Source organism: Canis lupus, chromosome 2 (assembly GCF_048164855.1).
Source record: "Canis lupus baileyi chromosome 2, mCanLup2.hap1, whole genome shotgun sequence".
NCBI classification, from domain to species: domain Eukaryota; kingdom Metazoa; phylum Chordata; class Mammalia; order Carnivora; family Canidae; genus Canis; species Canis lupus.
Genome location: NC_132839.1, coordinates 28,279,066 through 28,303,173, shown reverse-complemented (window position 1 = coordinate 28,303,173; position 24,108 = coordinate 28,279,066). Strand labels below are relative to the sequence as shown.

The 24,108-nt window shown below is 37.9% G+C and overlaps 1 protein-coding gene across 5 annotated transcripts in view; it reads left to right on the top strand.

Annotated features, from left to right (window-relative positions):
• The window catches only part of CMYA5 (cardiomyopathy associated 5), an 89,529-nt gene that overhangs the window by 45,505 nt on the left and 19,916 nt on the right, over nt 1-24,108 (top strand). For 2 of the 5 annotated variants that reach the window (XM_072793747.1, XM_072793750.1), the window contains exons 3-9: nt 3,043-3,138; nt 4,512-4,745; nt 6,338-6,360; nt 10,487-10,605; nt 16,197-16,346; nt 19,309-19,455; nt 20,990-21,137. In XM_072793747.1, the coding sequence (XP_072649848.1) occupies nt 3,043-3,138; nt 4,512-4,745; nt 6,338-6,360; nt 10,487-10,605; nt 16,197-16,346; nt 19,309-19,455; nt 20,990-21,137 (917 nt within the window). Of the gene's footprint in view, nt 1-3,042; nt 3,139-4,511; nt 4,746-6,337; nt 6,361-10,486; nt 10,606-16,196; nt 16,347-19,308; nt 19,456-20,728; nt 20,838-20,989; nt 21,138-24,108 lie in introns of all 5 variants that reach the window. The other 3 variants (XR_012015451.1, XR_012015453.1, XR_012015452.1) reach the window with 3 other exon arrangements.

The following is a 24,108-nucleotide window of genomic DNA, read 5'->3' as shown; positions in this document are numbered from 1 at the left end:
CATATTTTCTCAACTTAAAGAATGACCAATATTTGATATATTCATATTTAGGCAAAATAGTCTGAAAGAAAGCTAAAAAGTTTTTCCTAGGCATCTAGTTAAGATTAGTTTGACTTATGTTTGTTGGACATACACTATGTGTCAGTCATTTTTCTAGGTTCTCGCAATACCAGTGTAAATAACACAGGGTCACAGTCTTTGAGGGGTCTTATGGTGGTAGCCCTTAACATTATCTGAAAAAGCCAAACAATTTTAAATTGAAAAATATACTTTCAAGCATAAAATATAATTCATTTTCTGTTATCTACACTATCATTCTTTAAACACACAGATTTATATTACATTGAGCAAATTTATTGCAAGTTTTATAAAATATTCAATACAGTTTTAAATTTTGGTTTTCCCTGTATTTCCTTTTTGGGTATAAGGTTGATATAAAGAATGGAGAGCTTTTGCATTCTTTCTGTGTCTATAGACTCCCAATGTTAAAAAGTTTGTCACAATACATATCCTTATGCATGTGATTATAAATACTCTGTTTCTCCCAAGATATTAGTGGAAATCAAGCAGTTAGTCTTTGAGATTCTTACATACTTTCAGTAGCCTTCTACCTGGAATTCTCTCTTCAAGCCATCCTCTCCTACATTAGCCGGAATGATCTTAAAATGCAAGTAATCAAAAGAATTGAGCACTCACTATGTGCCAGGCACTGTGTTAAGTTTTTTATACACAAGGTATCTTTTACTCCTCATAAAAACCCTGTTATCATCACCAATTTGCAGGTAATGAAATGGGTGCAGATAGTTTCAATGATTTGCCCAAGATCACGGAAGACAGACTAGGATTGATACCCAGGTCTGTCTGATGCCAGACCTCATATTCTTGACTGTATATCCATATTGCTTGGCCCAGTGCCTCGCTAATGATAGCAATTTTCAATATGATTATTCAATTAGGTCACTGTTAAATAATTGTTAGGCTCATTTTGATTTCAAAAAGGACATGTTAGAATCTTGGCATCCCCCCCCCCCATTTAAACTTCTCAATTCTCTAACATTGGTTCTGTTTCTTCAAGGTGAAATTTTGTTGAAACTTTACCTAGATAAAGTTTGGGGGTAGAGGATGTGGCAATTTTTTTAATGAAGTCTCAGGCTTCTGGATGCTTTAGCAATGAAATGTGCCCAATTCTGTGATGACACTTGGTTTTGTTAACTGACAACTACCAGGCACTGTCAGCAGAAAGAAGGCTAGATGTTTTTCAGTGTTCTTAATTATGGTTTATTCATCTCTGAGTTTAAGAAATTAAAAAATAATTCTGTCTAAATATTGTCAATTTAAAACAAATTTCAAAAGCAAGGAGATATATCTCCTGCTTTGAAACCATTTTGAAGTTTTTACCCCTAAACTTCTCTAAACAGTATGACTAAAAAAAGGTAGAAAACTAGTTATCTAAAGCCAAAGAGACCTGCTTTGTTTCATTAAATCAACTGTGAAGATTAAGAGCAGTTTGGCAACTTTTAAAAATTAGAAGTCAATTTAAAAGGTTAAAGCTTGAGAATTCTCTAGCATCTAGTAGGCCATTTGTGATTATTCAGGAACTGGTGGCTGCATTTACAGATCATCCAGGTCCTTACTTCACCTCCTCTGCCATCCCCACTGTGGTGGCTTATTTTTTGCCACTTATTTTTTATTTTCTTCCTTCACTCTCTCTCTCTTTCTCAGTATTTATTGACCCCCCATTCCATGGCAGGAGCTGTGCTAATCATTGAGAATGAAAACAAAAAATAAAAGAAGATGGACTTATGGCCCCTCAAAATCAGTACAGCATTGTGGGAGTACAATGTTCTGAGAAAGGAACCTTTTGAGAGGGAGTGGAATGGTGCAGTGGGACTGGAAGAGTTAGGGAAGGTGAAGCCTGGGTGAGCCATCAGTAGGATAGAGTTTTTCCAGCAATCAAGGGCATGGAGGACATTCTAGAGATAGGGAATACCACATGAAAAAGCACATAGGTGAGAAGAGTTCAAGGAAAGATGAGGCTTGTGGAGAATAGGCAAGGGCTACAGAGGGGAGCAGATACCAGATCCTGAGGAGGCTTCCATCTGTGTAATTTCTCCATCTTTCTGTGGACAGTGGATGAGGCAGCTGAAGTTCTGTTACTTATGTTGTTTCTTTTTTTTTTTTTTTAAAGATTTTATTTATTCTCTCTGTTGAGAGACAACAGAGAGAGAGAGGCAGAGACACAGGCAGAAGGAGAAGTAGGCTCCTCCCAGGGAGCCTGATGCAGGACTTGATCCCAGGACCCCGGGATCACGACCTGAGCCAAAGACAGACACTCAACCACTGAGCCACCCAGGTGCCTCTGTGTTGTTCCTTGTTAAGTTAGGCAGGATGTAGTATAGCTGGGTTTATAACTACGGCTAAGATAGCTACCATCTTTCTCCATCACCTATACCTTTTCTACTTGGCTGTCATTCCTTGAGTATTTTAACTCTTTGAGGATTACTAAAACCTTTAGGTCTCTGTAGTAGACAATTTTCATCATTTGCTATGCTAAACTTCTGGCCTGGTGACATTCTGATCACCTTCTCAGAGTCAGGTGATCCAGGCACATCTGAGGCCATTGGCACAAATGTGAGAAGACTACTTGGGTATGTTGGGCCAGTTCAGCAAAAAGTCTGCAATCTTAGAAGAAGAGAATATATAAAAATTGAGGCTTTACTAAGGAGAAAGAATTCAAATCCTTGGTTTACTAAAACAAGTATGCTTTGAACTTACCTACTCAACAAGAAGTCCTTCCTCTTGTGTAAGAAAATAAACTTTCTATTGCTTGTACTCACAGACTTCCTAATTGTTTATCATACAGAATTATCTACACTCAATTTAGATGAAGCAGCAAAGAAAATTTAAAGATTGATTTGTTAGTGAACATGATATGGTAAATCTTTACCAAACATACTAAACTTATAAGGAAATTAGAACTCACTGCTTGCAGTTCTTTTCTCAAATGTCATATACTAAGCAGATCTTAATTTTTTTCTTCAGGTCCAATTAGCAGAATTTCTTGATAATTTACAAGAAAAGTCATTGAGGATTGAAGCCTTTGTTAGTCAGATAGAATCTTTTTTTAACACCATCGAGGTAAGTTACCATATCCCTTTTACTTTGACCTGGTTTGTTCATGTCATCATAAGGAAATGCTTCTGAACCAGAACAATCTGAATTAGGGATTGTGTGTGCATATATGGTTTGCTGTTGTTGGTTTTGTTCCATTAAAAATGAAGTTTTTGAAAGTCTTCCATCTGTGTGTAATCAGTGAAACCATTTCCTTTCTAATAAATGTCTTGCCCTTAAAAACGTGTATACATTTATTGGGTGCTTACTATGATAGGACAAATCATTGCATGCTTTATCCAATTTAATCCTTATAATAACTATACAAGGGTTATTAATATTGTTCCCATTTTATAGATTAGAAATTAAGAGTTAAGTATGTTATCCAAGGTCACAGTAAATTGATAGTAACTCGAGAGCCAAAATTTGAATTGGTCTGAGTTCTTATGTGTTCCACCATCTTTTCCTTTACCAACTAGCTCTGCAGAAATGCTCAAAGCCACTGCCCAATGTCCATACCCAGGACAAATGAGTGTTGCTCATGGTACCATTGCCTTTGATGAGTTCATGCCCTCCTAGCTGTTGGCCCCTGCTCCCTCCACAGTGAAGAAGGGGCAATGCTCCATCCATATGCAGAGATGGTCCAGGCATCCTCCCTGGTCAATCAGAAGAGGCGGAGGGTCCCTGCAGAAGGCTGGTGCATAGTTTCCTTATCATTAGGCCAACTATGCATCCTAGTTTGCTTGAGAGGGGTCTGCTTAATTCCTGTTGTAGATCAGTTAACACCTGCTAATTATTTGTAGTGCCCCATACCAAATGTCTGTTTTAGACTATAAATTATATGATCATCTTATCACTAGCCCTGTAGTGAGAACAGTTAGGCATCTGGATTTGTCCAGATAGGCAATGAAGTTTCTCTTACTGTGGTGGAAACTGTGCCCCCCACCACGGCCCCCGGAGAGCATTTGTGGATGTAGCTCCCTGTCCAATATCCTGCTGCTCACTTCCTCACTCTGTGATTTCAATGGAGTGGTGAAAATGGCACTAAAGCCTTTCTATTACCTGAAGGCCAGGGATCTTCATTCACTGTGATGCCATTTTCATGTTTTATCCTGTGGAGATGCAAGTGGGCAAGTCACACAAGTATCTTTTTTGTGTGTTTGGTTAACTAAATCCTTCTTGATAATACTCTTACAATTAGCTTTATTGCAAAGCTAACTATGGCAAAGGGGGTTGGTGGGTTGGAAACTTAGACTGTGCTCATAATCTGTGATTCTCTTAACAAGACATAAGAGGTCAATTATTTGAAAGGCCAGTGTTTCTCTCAAAAGAAAAGATTAAGACATGAAAATAAGACTTCTGATTTCATTCCGAAGTGGTTTTGTTTGTTTATATTTTAGGAGAACTGTAGTAAAAATGAGAAAAGGCTAGAAGAACAGAATGAGGAGATGATGAAGAAGGTTTTAGCACAGTATGATGAGAAGGCCCAGAGCTTTGAGGAAGTGAAGAAAAAGAAGATGGAGTTCTTACATGACCAGATGGTCCACTTTCTACAGAGCATGGACACGGCCAAAGACACGTTGGAGAGCATTGTGAGAGAAGCAGAGGAGCTTGATGAGACTGTTTTCCTGACGGTAAGCACCAGTTAAAACAGGCCCAGACACCCTGTATCTGCTCTACTCACGCAAGACTAGTTTTTAGAATTCATCTTTCAGTGTTCCCCAAGATTATTTATATATCCCCAAGTTATATTTTTATATAAACCCCAAGTGTGGGGTTTATATAATTCTGACGCTTAAAAATTATTAGGGCATGCCTGATACCTATTGAAAAGGCCCAGAAAATCCTTACAGTCTTGACATCCAGATCCAGCTGAAGGACACATGGAAGTCAGGTCCCAGCATCATCCATTCATTCTGTTACATGGATTGGTCACTTTCTAAGAGGGAAGGAAAACAGCCTGACAACCTTCCTCATGCTGTGCTTTCCCTTTGGGTGCCAGTCTGACCTCCCAGTGCCTGGCATCCTCATACTGGCCTCTGGGCCCATCCTCTCCACCCCTACTCCCTAATCTGAAGAGATGTCTCATAGGGACCATTCCCTCCAGGCTTCACCAAGTGGCTGAGTATACTTGCAGCGTTTCAGTATACTTGCAGCAAGAGAAAGGATGACATAATGTGATACCTCTCTCATGTAACATGTAGATGTTTTTACAAGGGGCTTCCTGGGGACCAGATTCCTTAATTCAAACAAGTATCCTGTGGACTGCAATTCCCCTGGGGGATCCTGAAATTGCACTGCAGAGGCAGCTCTTTGCTTTCCGAATTCCCTAGAATATTCAGTAACGTACTGGTTCTCCACAGAACTGGGATTAACCAGGAGTAGTATAGGCCAGTCCTGCACCTAACTGTCAAACTGGGAGAAAGCACCATCTTCTGATGGTAGGCACCTCCCTTTCAAAGTTCCCCAGTCATCCCAGCTCTCTAGTAAAGTCTGGAGATAGGCTTTTGACTTGGGGATACTTCCAGCCAGGACAAATTTGAGTGAGGTGGACATGGCATCTTCAAGAGAGACTGAAAATCATTCAGTTTTCTTTATGTTTCAAGCTAAGCTTTAATCTTTTAAAATTAGGCACCTCTTGTGAAGTATAACATTAATGAAGTTCTTTCTGTCCCTAAGAAACTTTACCTTTGTTTGATAAGAATATTTTTTCTCTAGAACAAATTGTAAAAGAGAAAGCATTTTTTTCCTGCTTATGAAAGTGATATGTATCCATTTTAGAAAATTTGGGAAATACAGAAAAGCACGAAGAAGGTGTCACTCAGAGATAACTACTGGTTACATTTTAGGTATATACCCCACATTGAACAAATGGAAGTCCTTTTTCTTTGGAGAATTCTATTCTGGAAGCTAAGCCATTTGTTAATGAGTAGAGAGGAGCAGCCTTGCTGCTGAATTCACTGCTGGCCTTCCTTAGCACAGAGAGTAGAGCAGAACTGGAAACTAAAGCACCCTCTGTCCCTGCCCAGATCCTGCCACCCCTTCTGGGCACTGATTTCCTTCCTGTCGGAGCTGTAGCCACCCAAAAGAAATAACCTCAGCAAAGCTAAAAAGTTATAGAACATGCATAATCTTAACGCTCTTGGTTGGCTTTTCCTTTTGTCGTTAATTAGTTTCTCTCTCTTTCTCTCTCTTTCTCTCTCTCCCGTTCTCATTCCCTCATAAGTCGTTTGAGGAAATCAATGAAAGGTATATAAAACATGGCACAATGTAGTGGCAACTGAGAATAGCATGACTGTATGCTTTATTTTTAATATTTTGATGCTTTCTAGAAAATGAGCTGCCAATTAAAAAATACATACATTTACTGAGCTACTGAAGTTTCACTTTTAGACACTATGCTTTTAAAAGCTAAACGACAGCTTTGAAAGAAAATTGCATGTGCTTTAGTTAAATAACAATTATCATAATGTAGATTTTTAACTGCTTCCTTGAGATGTGTTCTATGTTTTCAGCCTAATCTGGACCATCTTTCTTGTCATTGCATATAGAACATTGTGTAGATACTTAGACTTATTGGTTAAATATGAGCATTTGAAAGAATCATTCATTTTTGCTTTGAGTAGTTTTATGACTTATGTAATCTTAATGGAATGTTCTCATTTTCTCTTCAAAAGATAGACATGCACTTATCTTTCTGCTCAGCTAATCTAAATGAATCTTCCTCTTTTGATTATGTTTTGTCTTTGTTGCTGTTGTTAACACTTAATCTAAGGGAAATTTGTCATTACTTTTAAGAGGCAAAACACTCAACAAGAAACTAGGAAAGGTCTATAAAAACAGATACCATCAGATCTATATTTATGTTTTGGAGGATCTGATATTGAACTGCTTGTACTGATCTGACACATTTTCCCTTTTGCCCCAGAGCAAGACCTAAGGCCCTTTCTACTAGCTGAGCCTAATGTTCTTATCATTTTTACTCCTTTAATGTAAATTTTAAAAATTGTAAAATTGTGAGTTTACTCAGTGATAAACCATGAGAGAGCATTACAGCAAAACAAAAAAATTTGTATTTGTGATATGTTCAAATATAGAAAACTGATTTTTTTAGATAATGAAAACTGCACAGATAAATCCTGTTTACCTTTAAAAACAATCTATTCTGTAGAATATTGCTAATAACTTTTAAGAAAATAACTTGCATATTAATATTGGCATTAATCAATAGGGTTTTATTATAATGGCTCTCTTAAATTAAATTACCCAGGGAGCTTTCAAAAGTGCTGACACTTGAGTCTTACCTCTTGAGATTCCAGTTTAATTGGTCTGGGGGTATGGGCTGGACATTCTTAAAGCTTCTGAGGTGATTTTAATGGGCAGACAGGGTTGAGAACCTCTGGTTTATAACAGTCTATATGGGTCTGTGATGGCCCAGTGGTTCCTCAAACTGGCTGTGCCTGAATTACCAATGCAGTTTCTTAAGCTAGAGCCCCTGGAGCCCCATCCCAGATCCACTAGAGGAGAATCCAGGGTGGGACGAGAGCTCTGCATGTTTACCAGTTATCACACAGGAGTCTGAGGCACACCAGGCAGGTCTAGGAACTCAGACCCAGGCTTTGCTCCCAGTTTTCTTTATGGTTAAAAAATGATACATTTCTCTAAGTATTACTGATTTTTATTTTTATCTAAAAATACACAGATTCATAGTGTCATTTCATATATATTGGATGCATTATGTGCTTACTTAACATTTCATCTACCCATGGAACATATTGATTGACAGGAAAACTTGGTGAATAAAAAATTGCAAATGCTTTTACCTTTAAAAATGCTATAGTACATTTTTATTTTTCTAAACATTAGAATATTAACTTGCTAATATGAATTGTCATTCATTTAATTCTAAATACCATTTCTTTGGTTTTGTGCTTGACGTTATTCATGTGTGTTTTTTTAATTAATTTTTATTTCATTGTCCAGTTGACAATGAATGATCTCTGCTAAAGCTGCATGCCATGCCCCCTAAAGGAGAGTAGATTTGGGATAATCATTATTTTTCTGTGAAGAAAAAAGACAGGCAAATTTGGGATTTGGTGATGAAATGTGAGCAATTAATGACAGCCTCTTTAGACATGCACATATGTACACACACATAGACACACATGCGTAAAAGTGGTAAAGCTTGATCGTTTCACTAAAAAGAAGGCTTTAATGTGCTCAAGACAATTTCTGCCTCACAGTCTCAATGTTATTAGTGTTCCTTTCCATGAGAAGTGCTTATTATCTACTTGTTTTTTTTTACTTTGTTTCTTTTCCCTCCCTTCATATTATATCTCTAAAGGCAGTGCTTGTCTATTAAATTATTTTTCTCAACACTAAAACTGCTTAAATTAAGGAATGCTGTCAAACATATTTAGACTCAATATTTGCATATTTTGAAAAACACATTTGCTTAGAAAATGCTGGCCTGTTAAGAAGATGCATTTTTCCCCCTCTCCAGTTTGCTTTTTTATGTTATAATAATGAAAAAGGAGAGTCTCAACCGCTGTAGGACCTACTCTTAAAAAGATGTTCACTTACCCTTTCACATATGGATGTTAAAATTGAACAGGTCAGGGCATAAGGGAAAACGCAGACATTTTACTTGTGGTATCTACAAACTTTTGTGTTTCAGGAAGTCTCCCATCTAGTCAGTGATGTGTGTTGACTAGGCTTAGTATATGTACTCGTCAGCCTTGTTTGTTAATTTGCAATCTGTCATCTCCATGTGGCCTCTGCGCCCCCAAAGCCCTCCTTTTAGGCTCATGATGTCTTCCCTCACCCAGAGCATTGTGGGCTTCTCCCAACAGACCTCACTGCGCCTCTGCTCTGTTTGCTCTGATCCTTTCTCAGACTCATGCCAGGAAATTCTTCCCTTGTGAAAATATTTCTGTGATTCTCCTTGCCTTACAAGATAAAATGGAAACTCTTGGTGGACACAAAAGGCTCTTCACAGTCAAGCCACAAACCTCCTGTTTGTTCTCTGTCTCCATTCCCCAGCTCTCAAGGTGGCCCGTGGCCCCTAACTCCTAATGAGCATAGTGGACACTCTTTAAATATTTCAGTTATATTTTATAATCTTCTCCCCTCACACTGATGAAAACGTTTTACCAGACCTGAGATCCTGATATTCTCACCTAAGTGAAAGTGTCCTCTACTCATTCAAAATTTGTTAAACACCTACTGTGTGCCAAGTAACACAGTGCAATATGGCAGTGAACAAAAGAGTCTTTTTCTGCACGTAGATGATATTCTGGTGAAGTAGAAAGACAGAAAGAAATGGGTTGAGGAAGTAAAATTTAATAGAATAAAGAATATCAGGGACACTTAGTGCTGTGTTAGTGGCATACTCAGGGCTGGCCTCTCTGAGGAGCTGACATTTGAACAGAGATCTAGGTTAAGTGAAGAAAGAGCCATACAGTATGTAGGAGAAGAAAGTTCCAACAGCAAAAGCAAAGGCTTAGAGGTGCAAACCAAGAAGTCCATAAAAGGTGCAGTTAATGAAGCTGATGGAGTTCCCCCAAAACTGGCTTAACTGCTGGAATATAATTCTCATCTCCTGTGAGCGAGATGCAGAAAGGAGAGCTCCTAACCAAATTTTAGGCCCCTCATGCTAAAGTGAAATGCTTTTACAATCTCTCCTTACCTTTTTCCCTCTTCAGAATCAACCTGTTTTTGTTTGTTTGTTTGTTTGTTTGTTTTGTTCGTTTGTTTTAAAGCCCAGTTTACACCTGGATACAAATGCTAAGACTTAACATCCCTCCCAGGAGGGTCTTGAATATATAAATGCTGTTGGCTTATAAACTGCGGTTTGTTTAGTCTTTTAAGAATTTAGACTTTATGCTCCGTCACTGCTGTATCCCCAGTACCCAGAACAGTGCCTGGCACACAGGAGGTGAACACAGTTTTTGAAAGACTAAATAACTAGAAGCATAATTGGGAGGGTGAAGACCAGCAAGGACATCATACAGTGTGTGAATTTCTAGATGGGCTTGCAACCTTTGTATACTTCAGGAAATAAGGAAAAGATAATCATTAGAATACAATAATTTTTAGGATTACAGATGTAATATTGAGACTGTGTAATTTGATGGAATCTATTCAGATTTGAGAATATAGGCATGGAATTTCTAATATTAACCAGTTACCCCAAAGGATACTAAGAATAAATAAATTTTAGACATATCTTTCTACACATCAAAACAGTTTATCTCCTATTTGGATACAGTGCCTCACAAAACCCACCACCACCACCACCAACAAACTCATTTTAGTTTTCATTCTGTATGTTGATAATTTCTTGACTTACTTGGAAATGTCTTCCCTCTGATAGGTTGCTTTCTGCAATGGAGAGCACTGCTTCTTTAGAGAAAATGCCTGCTGCGTTTTCACTTTTTGAACATTATGATGACAGCTCAGCAAGAAGTGACCAGATGTTAAAGCAAGTGGCTGGTAGGAATTTTAATATATTAATTACCTCAATGAAATTTGGCAGCTTTCCTTGTTTGTCTTGAAAGTTTTTAAATTAAAGTATAGTTGACAATATGTAGGTTTCAAGTGTATAACATGATGAATCAAAAATTCTGTACATGAAACTTTGCTCACCAGGAGAAGTGTAGTCACCATCCGTCACCATACAGTGTTATTACAGTATTATTTACTAAATTCCTTATGGTGTATTTCTTACTTCTGTGACTTATTTATTTTATAACTGGAAGTCTGTACCTCTTAATCCCCTATACATACTCCATCCCCGAGCCCCCTCTTGCAACCACCAGTTTGTTCTCTGTATTAACGATTCTGTTTCTGTTTTTGTTTGCTTGTTTGTTTGTTCTGTTTTTTTGATTCCACACATAAGTGAAATCATTTGGTATTGGTCTTTCTCTGACTTATTTCACTTAGCATAATACCTCCTAGGTCCATCCATGTTGCTTGTGAGTAGAAAGATTTCATTCTTTTTTTATGGCTGAGTACCCAGTGGTAGCATTCCTGGATTGTATGGTATTTCTGTTCTTAATTTTTTGAGGAACCTCCCTACTGTCTTCCACAGTGGCTACATCAGTTTGCATTCCCACCAGCAGTGGGAAGTGTTCCTTTTTCTCTACATCCTCGCCAACACTTGTTGTTTCTTGAGTTTTTGATTTTAGCCATTCTGACAGGTGTGAAGTGATCTCTCATTCTGGTTTTGATTTGCATTTCCCTGATGATGAGTGATGTTGAGCATCTTTTCATGTGCCTGTTGGCCATCTGGATGTTTTCTTTGGAATAACTATTCATGTCCTCTGCTCATTTTTTAATGGAATGATCTGTGTTTTTTGGTGTTGAATTGTATAAGTTCTTTATATAACCCCTTAGATACATCATTTGCAAATATCTTCTCCCATTCTGTAGATGGTTGTTTTGTTTTGTTGCTTGTTTCCCTTAACGGGCAAAGGCTTTTTATTTTGGTATGATCCCAGTAGTTTATTTTTGCTTTTGTTTCCCTTGTAAAGTTTTTGTATATAAGGAGATATAACTGGGAAAAACACCTCATAGTTGTAAAAATTTAAAGCTAGATTCTGAATCACAGCATAAGGCTAGCATACCATTTCAGTTATAATCTGTATTTTCATTTGAAGCTCTATAACCGTCCTGGGATATCAAGGAGATAGGAGGAAGTAGCAGTGAAACCAAAGGGTCTCGTCTTTTTTTTTTTTCTCTTTGTAAACTAGGATTTCTTTCTCTGTCTTCTAGAGATTATTTGCTTCACACCAGCAGTCAGATATAGAAGGAAAAATAAATCAAATATTTTCATATGTGTTGAACAGATTTTTCCTTATGAGTGGTTTTTCCCTCTTCAACTAAGTTCCCCCCGCCCCCCCTCCTTTTTTCATACTAAACAGATTAGCTTAGAGAACTAACAGCTCAGCATCATGCTCTGTGGCCGGGAGCCTCCTACTCAGCTGTCAGAAGCATCCTGCCGTCTCTTCAAAATATTTTTTAATGTGCTATTTTAACAAACAAGACAATGATACTTATTTAGATTTCTCAAAGCTGCTGTGTTTCAGTGAAGTTATCAAGTTTCACTTACTGTAAAATGTACTCAGATATCTTCCTTAAAAGATGCTATATTCTTTCCAAACCACCTTCAAGACAGCTGCTATTTTTATATTGACAATTAATTTTCAATCCTGTAGGAAGAATTTTAGTTTAGTAAAAGGCTTTTTGTGGGTCTTTTTAGGCCCCTCAAACCCACCAGCCTTCTACAAAGTAAAAATATTCAGCCATTTATCCTTAGAGATTTTCTCTATCAATGTGTCAAAATCAAAGGGTATTTTTTTGTACTGTCTTTAAGAGGCATTTAAATAGAGAGGCAATTAGAAACTAAGAAATTCTGATTAACAGACTAAGCTGTTTGCTTTTAAAGGATTCATTTAGAATGGGATTCTTTTGAATATCTGACAGGCAATGAGAGGACATTTTATTTATTTAAGAGGCCACGGGGTTAAATTGTCACAAAGTCTTAATGATCCATTCAGAAACAGGGTACCTGGGACTCCCAGGAGTTCCAAGCTGTTTACAGGGAGACTGATTCGGTGAGGCAGATGCCACACAGGGTTGTGTCTGCTTCATGGAATTGGAGTCCAGGGCGTTGACTTGCTGATAAATAGTTTTGGTTCATTTTTGGCCAGTGACGCCTCTCAGATATAAAATCCTCACCTGGTATCTGAAACGTTAATCTGATCATTGCCAAAACTAATCAGAAATTCCAAGGATAGGATGTGACTCTTCTACTGAAAAATGGACCAGCCTCTCGCATCTATTCCACACTTACATGGCGCCGAGCACTGGGGAGACTGCAGTAAATCCTTTTAGACAAATTCCCAACAACCCTAGGAGATAGGTTTTGTTACTAATCCCACTTGACAGGTGAGGATACAGGCAACAGAAAAATGTCCCCAGTATTGTCCTAGGTACACAGCTACCTGTGTGGTAGGGAGCAGTTGGGCTCCAGGGAGTCTGCTCCACAACACAAGGTGGAGTGCATTGCTGTGAGAGGAGGGGTAACCAGAGATTAATAATATCCAGTGCTTCCTTGACTTTGGCTCCTATGGACTTGGTTTTTGGTTTTGGTTTTGTTTTAAATTGTGGTAAAATACACATAACATAAAATTTACCGTCTTAACCACTTGGAGGTGTACAGTTCAGTGGTATTAAATATATTCACATCATTATCAGTATCCGTCTCCCAAATTCTTTTCATTTCGCCAACCTAAGACTCTACCTGTTGAACAACATCTCCCCATTCCTCCAATTCCCCAGCCTCTGGCGTCCACCACTCCACTTCCTGTCTCTATGAATTTAACTACTGTTGGTCCCTTGTGTAAGTGGGGTCATGCAGTATTTGTCTCTTTGTGACTGACTCATTTCACTTAGCGTCGTGTCCTAGGTTCATCCGTGTTGTGGCATGTGTCAGAATGTCCTACCTTTTCTTTTCTTTTTTTTCCCCTTCCTTTTCAAGACTAAATTAATATCTTATTGCATGTCTGTACTGCATTTTGCTTATCTGTTCATGCATTGATGTCTACTTGGGTTGCTTCCACATTTGGGCTATTGTGAATAATGCTGCTCTCATAGGAACAGATAGCTGGAGTGGGAGTCTATCTGGACACTCAAGTTCTGACGTCCAAGTTGATCTGATGCTTAAAGGAGTGTGACAGCTCTTTATGGGCATACTCCACCAGGTAGAGGGACTCTGTGGTGTGATTTCTCAGCCCAGTTCCTTAGTCTCCTATAAAGAAGCCTTCAGATCCTATTTTGTATTTTTTTGGCATTACTCCCATGCAAGTTTATTCCTATAGAAGTGTAAACAGAGCTGCTAACACATAAATCTGAGTCTCTGATATTCTGCTGCACAGGAATTGTTAATCTAGCCATTATCGTTGGATGGCATCTATAGAATATTCTTATCTCTTTTTAATTTTAGAATACTTTGAAAAGTAAAAGCATTTATTTTTGAAAAAAAAAGATTTTTTCACTGTAATAATTTTGGGGGAAGGAGCACATGAGATACAAAATCATTCCTAGCCCACATGCTTTGCTACAACTACTTCTTTCTTAAAATTTGTTGATTGAGGGGTGAGTAAATAACACTTTTAAGTTTGTTAAGCTACCTGAGAGAGAAGAGAGAGAGAGATTTTTGAAACATGTTGCCATTTTTAAAAGCAGATATGGCTCAATGTAAAATTCATAAGAAAAAAGAAAGGGAGATTTTCATGATTCATGCCTCAAGGAGTTTTATGCTGTTTCAAAGACGATTGACAAGAGTTGAAGCATCTGCTTAGCTCTGCTGTAAACCTGGGCAGCATGAAAATTTATGGAACTACACTTATCTAGATGGACGCCTTTGGAGTGTGACACTGATTTCCTGCTGGGAAGACAAACAGGAAAGTCAAACACTGTGCGAGGGGCTCTGAACCATTATCATTCGTTGGGGTGGTGCTCAACAGGCAGGCTTCTGAGTTTATCTCGCAGCGGGCTCAGCATGTCTTACCTCTGTACTCCCTCTGTGATTTGCCAGATCCCTAGAACAACTCCCATCTTCACCCGCTTCCTATACCTTCTTCCTTCCATTTACTGTGCTCCTGCCAAAGCCATTTTGGCTTGTGAAACTTTAGCACTGGTGGTGTCAGACAATCTGCTAAGCACTTAATGTACATATGCTGCTTACAGCAAACCTGGGAGGAAGTGGTATTACTATATTATTATTATATTATTATTGTTTTCCCATTTCAAAGATGAGGAAGCTGAGGCTAAGCTAACACAGCTAGTGAGTGGGGGAATCTGGTGTTTAACCTCAGGCTGGTGTCTCTGCTCAGAAGCCCATGAATTTGACCACGCTCTTTTCCTGCTTCTCATTTTTCATAACTTTGGATTTCCTCAGCTCTTTATCTCTTTATTGAATCTTTCCAATTTGCCTCTTTTTGTTCCATTCTTTAGACCTATTTATTATTATTATTATTTTTTACCATCTTGTTGAACTAACCTTTGTTTTCTTTTCCTTTGGTGTTGACTTTTCACAAAGTAATCTCATAAAGTCTGGCCCATAGTATTTCGGTAAGCTTATCTCTCAGGAAGTATTGACTGAAAAAAAAAATAACCACAAACAAATTTAAAAGCATGACATCTTTTCAACTATAGGCATAACATTTCCCCTTAATTTGTAAAATATGTTCAATGCCTTTGTATCTCAAAATTTTTGAAGAGAGTTGCCTAGGAGCTTGATTTATGGTGTTGCGCATACCATTCATATTCAATATGCATAATGTAAACTTTAAACATTTCTATGAAAACACTTGAGAATATTATCTGAATTTACAATTCAGAATAATAGAGATATATTAGATATCTAAACCTTATCTTTGAATCAATTAATCGGCACTTTTTCTCCTATGTAGTTTTTATATTTTGTTTAATTTTTTAAAGAATTTGTAGATATAGCCATGTTAGAGAAAATGGGATAGTAATTTCAGAAAGTATTTTTATATTTTATTCATATGTGTCTTTTTTCAGCTTTGGTGTTGTGGCAACTGGATCTGAAAGGGGTTTATTTGTCTCTGTTGTGAATACAAACTCTATGTAGAAGGAATACAACAGTGGTTATGTGGCAAAGCAACTCAAGTTTTCATTTTAAAGGAAAACCAAATCATTTGATGCATCCTCTACCCTGTATAAGTTTATTACTCAGAATATAAAACTACAAAAGAGTATTATCAAGTGATCATATTTTGGGGTCTGTTTTTATTTCTCTGTGTATATACAGATACACACACAAATGCATAAAAACCTTTTGGAAGGATACACATTCAAATGTCACAGTTGTTGCCTCCAATGAATATCCTTGGGTGGGTATTGCTGAGAACAAGGGAGCCCTTCCACTTTTGCTCTCTGTTCTGTATTCTTTGAATTTTTTTCAACAAGTATAAGTGACTTTTGCAAACAGAAAAACAATCAAGGAGTGAAAACAGCATTAGTGATAATAAATCTTACTTATTATATTCCAGTTCCACAGCCTCCTAGATTAGAACCTCAGGAACCAAATTCTGCCACTGGTACAACAATTGCAGTTTATTGGAGCATGAACAAGGAAGATGTCATTGACTCCTTCCAGGTTTACTGCATGGAGGAGCCACAAGACGACCAAGAAGTAAACGGTAGGATTCCTAACACAAATACAGATGCATGTGTATGTACATTTCTGCAGCTTAATTTGAAGATAACCGTATTAGGACTCATTCCACAAAGCATTTATAGCCACATACAAAAGCAACAAGAAACCAACAACCATATAAAGCAAACAAAACATATAGGCAAAAATTGGAAATCAGAATTAAGGAAAAGAAAATTGATAAATATCATAATGGTGAATATTGTAATTGAGATTCAAATTTGGCTTTGAGTTCTCAGGATAACAGGAGCAAGTAAGAGATTCTCATTTTCAGAAAGGAGGCAACAGACTGACCAGCACTTCTGGGAGAACAAATTTCAATTAGTACTTGAGTTTAAAAGACAGTATACAAAAAAAAGAAAGAAAGAAAGAAAGAAAGAAAGAAAGAAAGAAAGAAAGAAAGAAAGAAAGAAAGAAAGAAAGGAAGGAAGGAAGGAAGGAAGGAAGGAAGGAAGGAAGGAAGGAAGGAAGGAAGGAAGGAAGGAAAGAAAGAAAGAAAGAAAGAAAGAAAGAAAGAAAGAAAGAAAAAGAAAAAAAAGAAAAGAAAAGAAAAGAAAAGAAAAGAAAAAAGAAGAAAGAAAATACCACATACCAATGTGCAGAGGAGAAGTGAGCTGTATACAGGACATAATAATAATTTTAATGCAAATGCAGTATTAGATGTCATGGTTAGTGGTTTCTCAGATACACCTTGATAAAAGCTGCAAACAAACCATTAAGGTTAATTTAAGATTCACAATTCTCAAGGCATAGGCCTCAATATGTGTAGTCTCTTTGTGTCTCCAATTAATATGCATGTAGAGGTGAAAGTAAATGTATGACACATATTTAGTTGAGTCTCTGTAAATGTCTCTCTGCTCAGTAGGACTTCTAATAAGACCTAGAAGCCAGATACTTTGAGTTTGTACTTCCTGATAAATCAGAGCTGGCGTGCTGGCAATTGTATATTGCTTGTCGAAGACAGATCCACATATTTTGGAAACCAGATGAGCATGTGACAGGATGGACATGCTATTACAAAACTCAGGAGCCCAATTTGTGACAAGGAACAAATTATTATATATTTCACTGTTACCAAGATTTAAGTTTTTTGAAATATCATACTTATTTAAATTAGGAAAAAGAAAACAAAAAGGCAACCATAGGCATAGTGTAACGTTGGCCAAGTTTATCTATTAAGGACTGCTTATTTTACTGGCTATCTATGACCATATACCTGTCACAGCACAACAAGGTAAGTGTTATTATCTCCATTTGCAAATAAGAAAACTGATGTGACGTTAAATAATTTGCCCAAGGCCACACAACTTTTACGTGACAGGGGTAGGATTCAACCACAGTCCTTTGAGACTCCAAAGCTTATGTTTTTGTTTGCTTGTTTCAGGGTTCGTTTTCTTATACCACGCTTCTTCTTCCTCTCTATCTAGCTGTATATATATGGAATTTTGTGGCTCTCCAAAACTCCTCTTAGCACCAATTTATTGCCTGGAGTGCTTTTTTTTTTTTTTAATGCTTCACCTCCTTCCAACCCCAGCCCCCCAAAACACTTATGTGTACTGTGTCTCATTCATTCAACAACTTGAAATTTGCTGATGCCAGTTAGCTAATCCGGTGATCTATACTGTGATACCACGCTGTGTATACGGTCCCCCCAGCACATTCTATGTGCACTGTTGTAACAAGCGCTGGGGTGACAGGACTCAGGTGAAGAAGATGATTCCACTGAAGATGATTCCACTATAGCCATAGTTTCGAGGATGTAGGAGAAATGTTTTTCGGTGTATAAGTTCTTATGAGACTCTTTAAACCAAACTTTCCATCCAGAAAGTATAGAGCTTCATTGGGCTGGAAAGATGCAATTAAAGAAACTATATTGAAGAGCTCCTAAATTTCCTTTAAAAGAAAATGATCTGGGCTTCTTAACTGGAGGAGTTTTCTTTTTTTTTTTTCTTTTTTTTTTTCTTTATGATAGTCACAGAGAGAGAGAGAGGCGCAGAGACATAGGCAGAGGGAGAAGCAGGCTCCATGCACCGGGAGCCCGATGTGGGATTCGATCCCGGGTCTCCAGGATCGCGCCCTGGGCCAAAGGCAGGCGCCAAACCGCTGCGCCACCCAGGGATCCCTGGAGGAGTTTTGAAGATGTGACTTTTGAGAGACATAAGGGAGGATAACTAAAATGACCATGGGCTAATTTAAAAATGAAAATAATTCTTTGTAAAGGAGAAAAAATTTCAGTAAGAGAGATCAGATTTGTTCATCATGGTATCGAGTAATAATGCCACTGCAATATTGAAAGTAAAATAACTTAAGACATTTTAGGAAATGTCTTGATTGAACAAGTTACTTTATAGAATAGTTTATGACTTATCAAAATTATATAAGTATTTCTATAAATTGTGGAACACTGTAGTTGAAAAGATTCTGGAATTCATGAAAAGGAACCAGGATCTGAAACTTGGAAAATCGTACTGAATACTAATATTGTTTACTAATTTGGGAAAGTGCTTTATAGCATCATATATTTAGAAAAAATGGGGTTGTCCATATTTTGTTACATACTCTCTCCTGAAATACTGGCATTGCTTCTTAAGAATTTTCTGAGACTATATTACTGAGATTTAAGCTAACATAAACTCTATGCGATTTTAGTATTTGCTGTTAAAATAAGTTATTTTAATTGTGGTCGCTGAAGCTCAGAATCTTACTAATATGCTATTATTTTCTGATAAGTGTTTACAAGTAAGAATGCATCACTCTCAGTATCTCTTTTTCCCATGCCATTGCTTTCTTATATATTCTAAAGTGCTAGCTATCACAGAATGAATGTTATCTGCAAATTTATCGCTTTGAATTTTCCACTGAAAATAATAGAGCAATTCCTCCAATAGCTATAGTTTTCAATTAACTTCGGAAGACACTCTAGAGTTTATAATTGTATTTTATGCTAGACTTGGTGGAAGAATACAGATTGACAGTGAAAGAAAGCTACTGCATTTTTGAAGATCTGGAACCTGACCGATGCTATCAAGTGTGGGTAATGGCTGTGAACTTCACCGGATGTAGCCTTCCCAGTGAAAGGGCAATTTTTAGAACAGGTAAAGAGATGTTAAAATGGTGTTGGGAGGCAGTATTCACTTCTTTGCAGACTACTAAGGTCAACTAAGGTGCATGTATTAAATACCTGTTGTATGCTGGGTGTTGTAGAATGCTGAGTGTATGGTGATGAATAAAACTGAGTTCCTGTTCTCAAGAAGCTTGTAGTCAAGTGGGAGAGATCAAAAGCAGAAGATCATAAAAAAATTGTGACAAGAGCCATGATCTAATGATTTACAAGTTATTACGAGAACACTTCACAAGAGTGTCCTCTCTCTAAGAAAGCCTGGGGAGGGAGAGGACCTGGAATGGCTTCTTAGAATTGATTCTTGAATGGAAGCCATTAAAGGATCCATTAAAGGAGTGTATTCCATTTGAAGAAAACATATGAGCAGAGGCATCAAGGTAAGAAACAGTATGGAGTGTGCAGGGCACTATAAGAAACTTGGTATTACTTCTTTTGACTTAAAATCAAGGAGAAGAATGAGATGAGGTAAGAAAGGCTAGTGGATGGGGTGGGGGGTATGTTTGCCAAAGAAGCCCAGGCTTCATTACATGGGTGCCAGGAGCCCCAGAAGATTTTTCAGCAATGATAGTCAACCGGGAATACATTTCCACATGGAACCTTTCCACAGGGGCTGAAGTAGGTGTGGCATAAGATCATTTTGCCTTCAAGGTTGCCTTGAAGATCATTTTAACTATCTCAGAGGAAGAAATGACTCATTCCTACCATTTTATCCTTTCTTCTTGCCTTCCAAAACAAGTATTGCGTACTTGTACGCAACAAGTGTTGCGTACCTACTGAAGACAAGATCATGGCTAACTTTTCTGTGAAGGGAGGTAGACAAGATTCTTTATTTTTATTTGCTTGTTTAGGTATAAAGAAACTGGTAGGATTTATAGGAAGCTAATATTAGAGGCTCTCTGGGGATGAGTGGGAACTGCAGTTTGGAAGGTAGAGGTGGGAGGGTGACTTTTCATTATATAAATTTTCATATCTTTTGGGCTTTCAACCAGTAATGCATTTTTTTATTTAATTTTATTTTTAAAATATTTTATTTATTCATTATAGAAGGAGAGAGCATGAGTTGAGGGAAGAACAGAGGGAGAGGGAGAAGCAGACTCCCCACTAAGCAAGGAGGCAGGGCTTGATCCCAGGACTCTGGGATCATGACTTGAGCCAAAGGCAGATGCTTAACTATCTGAGCCATCCAGGCACCCCAAGAATGTATTTTTTATTTTTTTTAAAGATTTGTTTTTATTTATTTATGATAGACAGAGAGAGAGAGAGGCAGAGACACAGGCAGAGGGAGAAGCAGGCTCCATGCCGGGAGCTTGACGCGGGACTCGATCCCGGACTCCAGGATAGTGCCCTGGGCCAAAGGTAGGCGCGAAACTGCTGAGCCACCCAGGGATCCCCCAAGAATGTTTTTTTTAATAAAAAATTTAAAACAATGCCCAAGCGCTCTTCGCACGGTACCAGGGAAGCAGAGCTGATGTTGACCATTCCATAATTGATTTGGTTCTCTCTGGCAGCACCTTCCACCCCTGTAATCCACGCAGAGGACTGTACAGTGTGTTGGAACACGGCCACCATCCGATGGCGCCCTGCCAACCCAGAGGCCACTGAAACCTACACTCTGGAGTACTGCAGACAGCACTCTCCAGAGGGCGAGGGCCTCAGGTAAGGATCTGCTCCTCAGGAGACCTCACCTCTCCATGGGGAGAGACCAGGGTGCCTGGAACTCAGGTGAAGGTCCTAACCTAACTGCTCACAGAGGAAGAGCTTTCTAAAATCCTGCTGAGCTAATTAAGCTGTTGACTTGATTTGCAGTTCCATCACTATTCATCAATGAACTCCAAGTTTGTAATAAAACACATGCTACAATGTAGAATAATGACTCCCTTGTAAGAAAAATGTATGCAAATTTTAATAAGATAGAACATTCTTTGAGGTATATTTAACTTGAGTCGTTAGACAGGATTTATGCATATTTCATGCACTTTTTAGTGGTTATATCAGAATAGATACACCTAACTTGGGAAAATAATAGTAAGCTTGTATATAATGTAAATCTATGTCTCCTTGTTGTATTGGTGATATAAAGCCAATATAAAGAAGCTAATTATATATATATATGTATATATATGTATATGTATAGAGACATAATCTCTAATCTATACATACATATATAATCTATAATCTATAATCTACCTGTGTCTCTGAAAGCATAAAGAATTTTTCCAGGAAAAAAAGAAATGGGAATCTCTCTCACTAAACTTATAAATCTTTAAAGTTATCAATAAAGGGCTGTGCATCCTGAGGGCATTTGGTAAATATTAACTTATTTACCGAGGTGGTGATTTCTTAGCCTCCAATCCATGATAATAGAGCAACTTCACTTTCCATGAAGCATATTCAGATCATTATTATTAATGCTCATATTTTAATAGAGACATATGTAGCTTTTTAAAAAAGCAGTTTACTGAGATAAACTATTTTGGTAGAATATGAAACTTAGAAATAATGGTGTGAAATTAGACAGCTTTTTAATAAAGTGTATTATTTAAGCTCCTGATTATCTACAGGATCAATCAACAACTATTTACTTAGTTATGTGCAGTTTCATATGACTGAGCAATAATTATAGTTTCTTTTAAGTATGTGAAGACAGGCTTCATAAAATAATGATCAAAGAATGAATTAATGTTGACTGGGGTGTGTATGGGTGGGAGGTAAGCATTTCAGCAGAAGTGAGAACATAGTAAATGTGTAAAAAACAACATCTCCGTTAATGTGCCAACTGCTGGATGGCAGGCAGGCTTCAATAATTAGCAAACAGAGCAGAGGTAAAGTCTGACCAGGACGGGGTGAGAGAAGAAGAGAGAGAAGGTGGAAAGGAGAGAGAGAAGGAGATAGAGATAGGAGAGAGAGAAGGAGATAGAGATAGAAGAGAGTATAACTGACTTTTATTGAGCATTTACTATGTGCCGGTCACTGTCCTAAATGCTTCATGCACGTTGCCTTCCTTAATTTTTATAAGAACTCTTGAGAGAAAACAGACACTTTAAAGAGGGGGACTCAGCTAGTGAGTAACAATCAGGATCCAAACCCTATCTTGTCAGATTTCAAAGCCCAAGCTGCTAATTCCTGTTTCTTGTCACTTAGAGGAGTTCTGGACCTTCTCCACAAAAGCCCTCGGTGTCATGAGAACTCTGTATCAGCAGTGCCTGCGTCCTTGGGAATCTCTCCCACTGTTCTCCACCATCAGTGAGGAAAACCCAGTTCTTTCTGAGGCAAAATTAGACTGTTAAAGGAGAGCTCTGAAATGACTCATTCTTGGTATGGCATCGGTCCCTGGCTGACATTTGCATAAATAATATCAGCACAATTGGATTCTTAAATCAGCAGAGATCTGGAAACCCTGAGACCTAGTAGCACTCTCACTAGGGGAACTGTGATGTCTTCTCATAAATGTGGCTACAGGGAGAAGGGAAAGGAGGGATGAATGAGGAAATGTCATCCATTGAGGGTCTTCACCATGCCAGGAACTGGGCTGAGTCTCACATTCAACCCTCTCAGCAATCCTAGGAGGGAGGTGAGGTGATGATCTCCATTAAATGAGATTCAAGGAAGTTAAATAATTTGGTCAAGGTATTAAATGATGGAGTGAGAAATTGGAGTCAGGATTTAAACTCAGATCGGTCTTATTTTCTCCATCCAGTTTTTTTTATTTTTATTTTTTTAGATTTTATTTATTTATTCATGAGAGACAGACAGAGAGAGGTGGAGACACAGGCAGAGGGTGAAGCAGGCTTCCTGTGGGGAGCCCGAAGCAGGACTCGATCCCATGACCTGAGCCAAAGGCAGACGCTCAACCACTGAGCCACCCAGCCATCCCTCTCCATCAGTTCTAAATCTTGTTTTATTACATAGACTGAGTTAGCATACCTCAACAGCCTGACAACACGGAGTTATTATGTGTTATAGTTCTTTTGTCACATGAAAATTATAAAGAGAGAGTGCAGTACTATTATTCAAAACCTCTTTAATCAATGTTTTTCCTTTTCCTGATCACCCTGGGGCCCTCAAAACAAAACAAACAAAATGTTCTTTTAGTATCACCAATGAATAATATATTCCAAACAAATCCTTCTATCAAAGCCAAAGAAACCAATGACAGTTCCATTTGTAAGAAAAAAAATGGCCACCCACTAATTTTATTAAGACAAAAGGTGAGCTAATTAAAACATAAGGCTTGTCATTATTTTATATGAGACTTTAAGCCAGTTCATTTTAATTTTTCTTGTTAAAGGAGAGCATCTGAGAGGCTGGATAAGCCGAAGTTCCTAGTAGTTAGAGAACAATGCAAGGATCCTTTGTTATTGAATGAATATAGTCCAGCAAGTTTAAAGTGAAGGGAGATTCACATGCAGATCCTTGTTGATAGTTTGGAGTTGTGTTGGAGATGGAGCTGTTTTCCAATTAGGTGCTAAAAGACTCCTCAGTTCCAGGAGGTGGAATGGTATGTCCAATCCACAAGCCAGGGATGACTCTCCAGCCTCTGGATCCCTGCCAAGTCTGACAAAAAAATAATTTCTTGAAGCAAGCACAAATATGTTGGCCACAAATCACTACTCTGTTCATATACTAA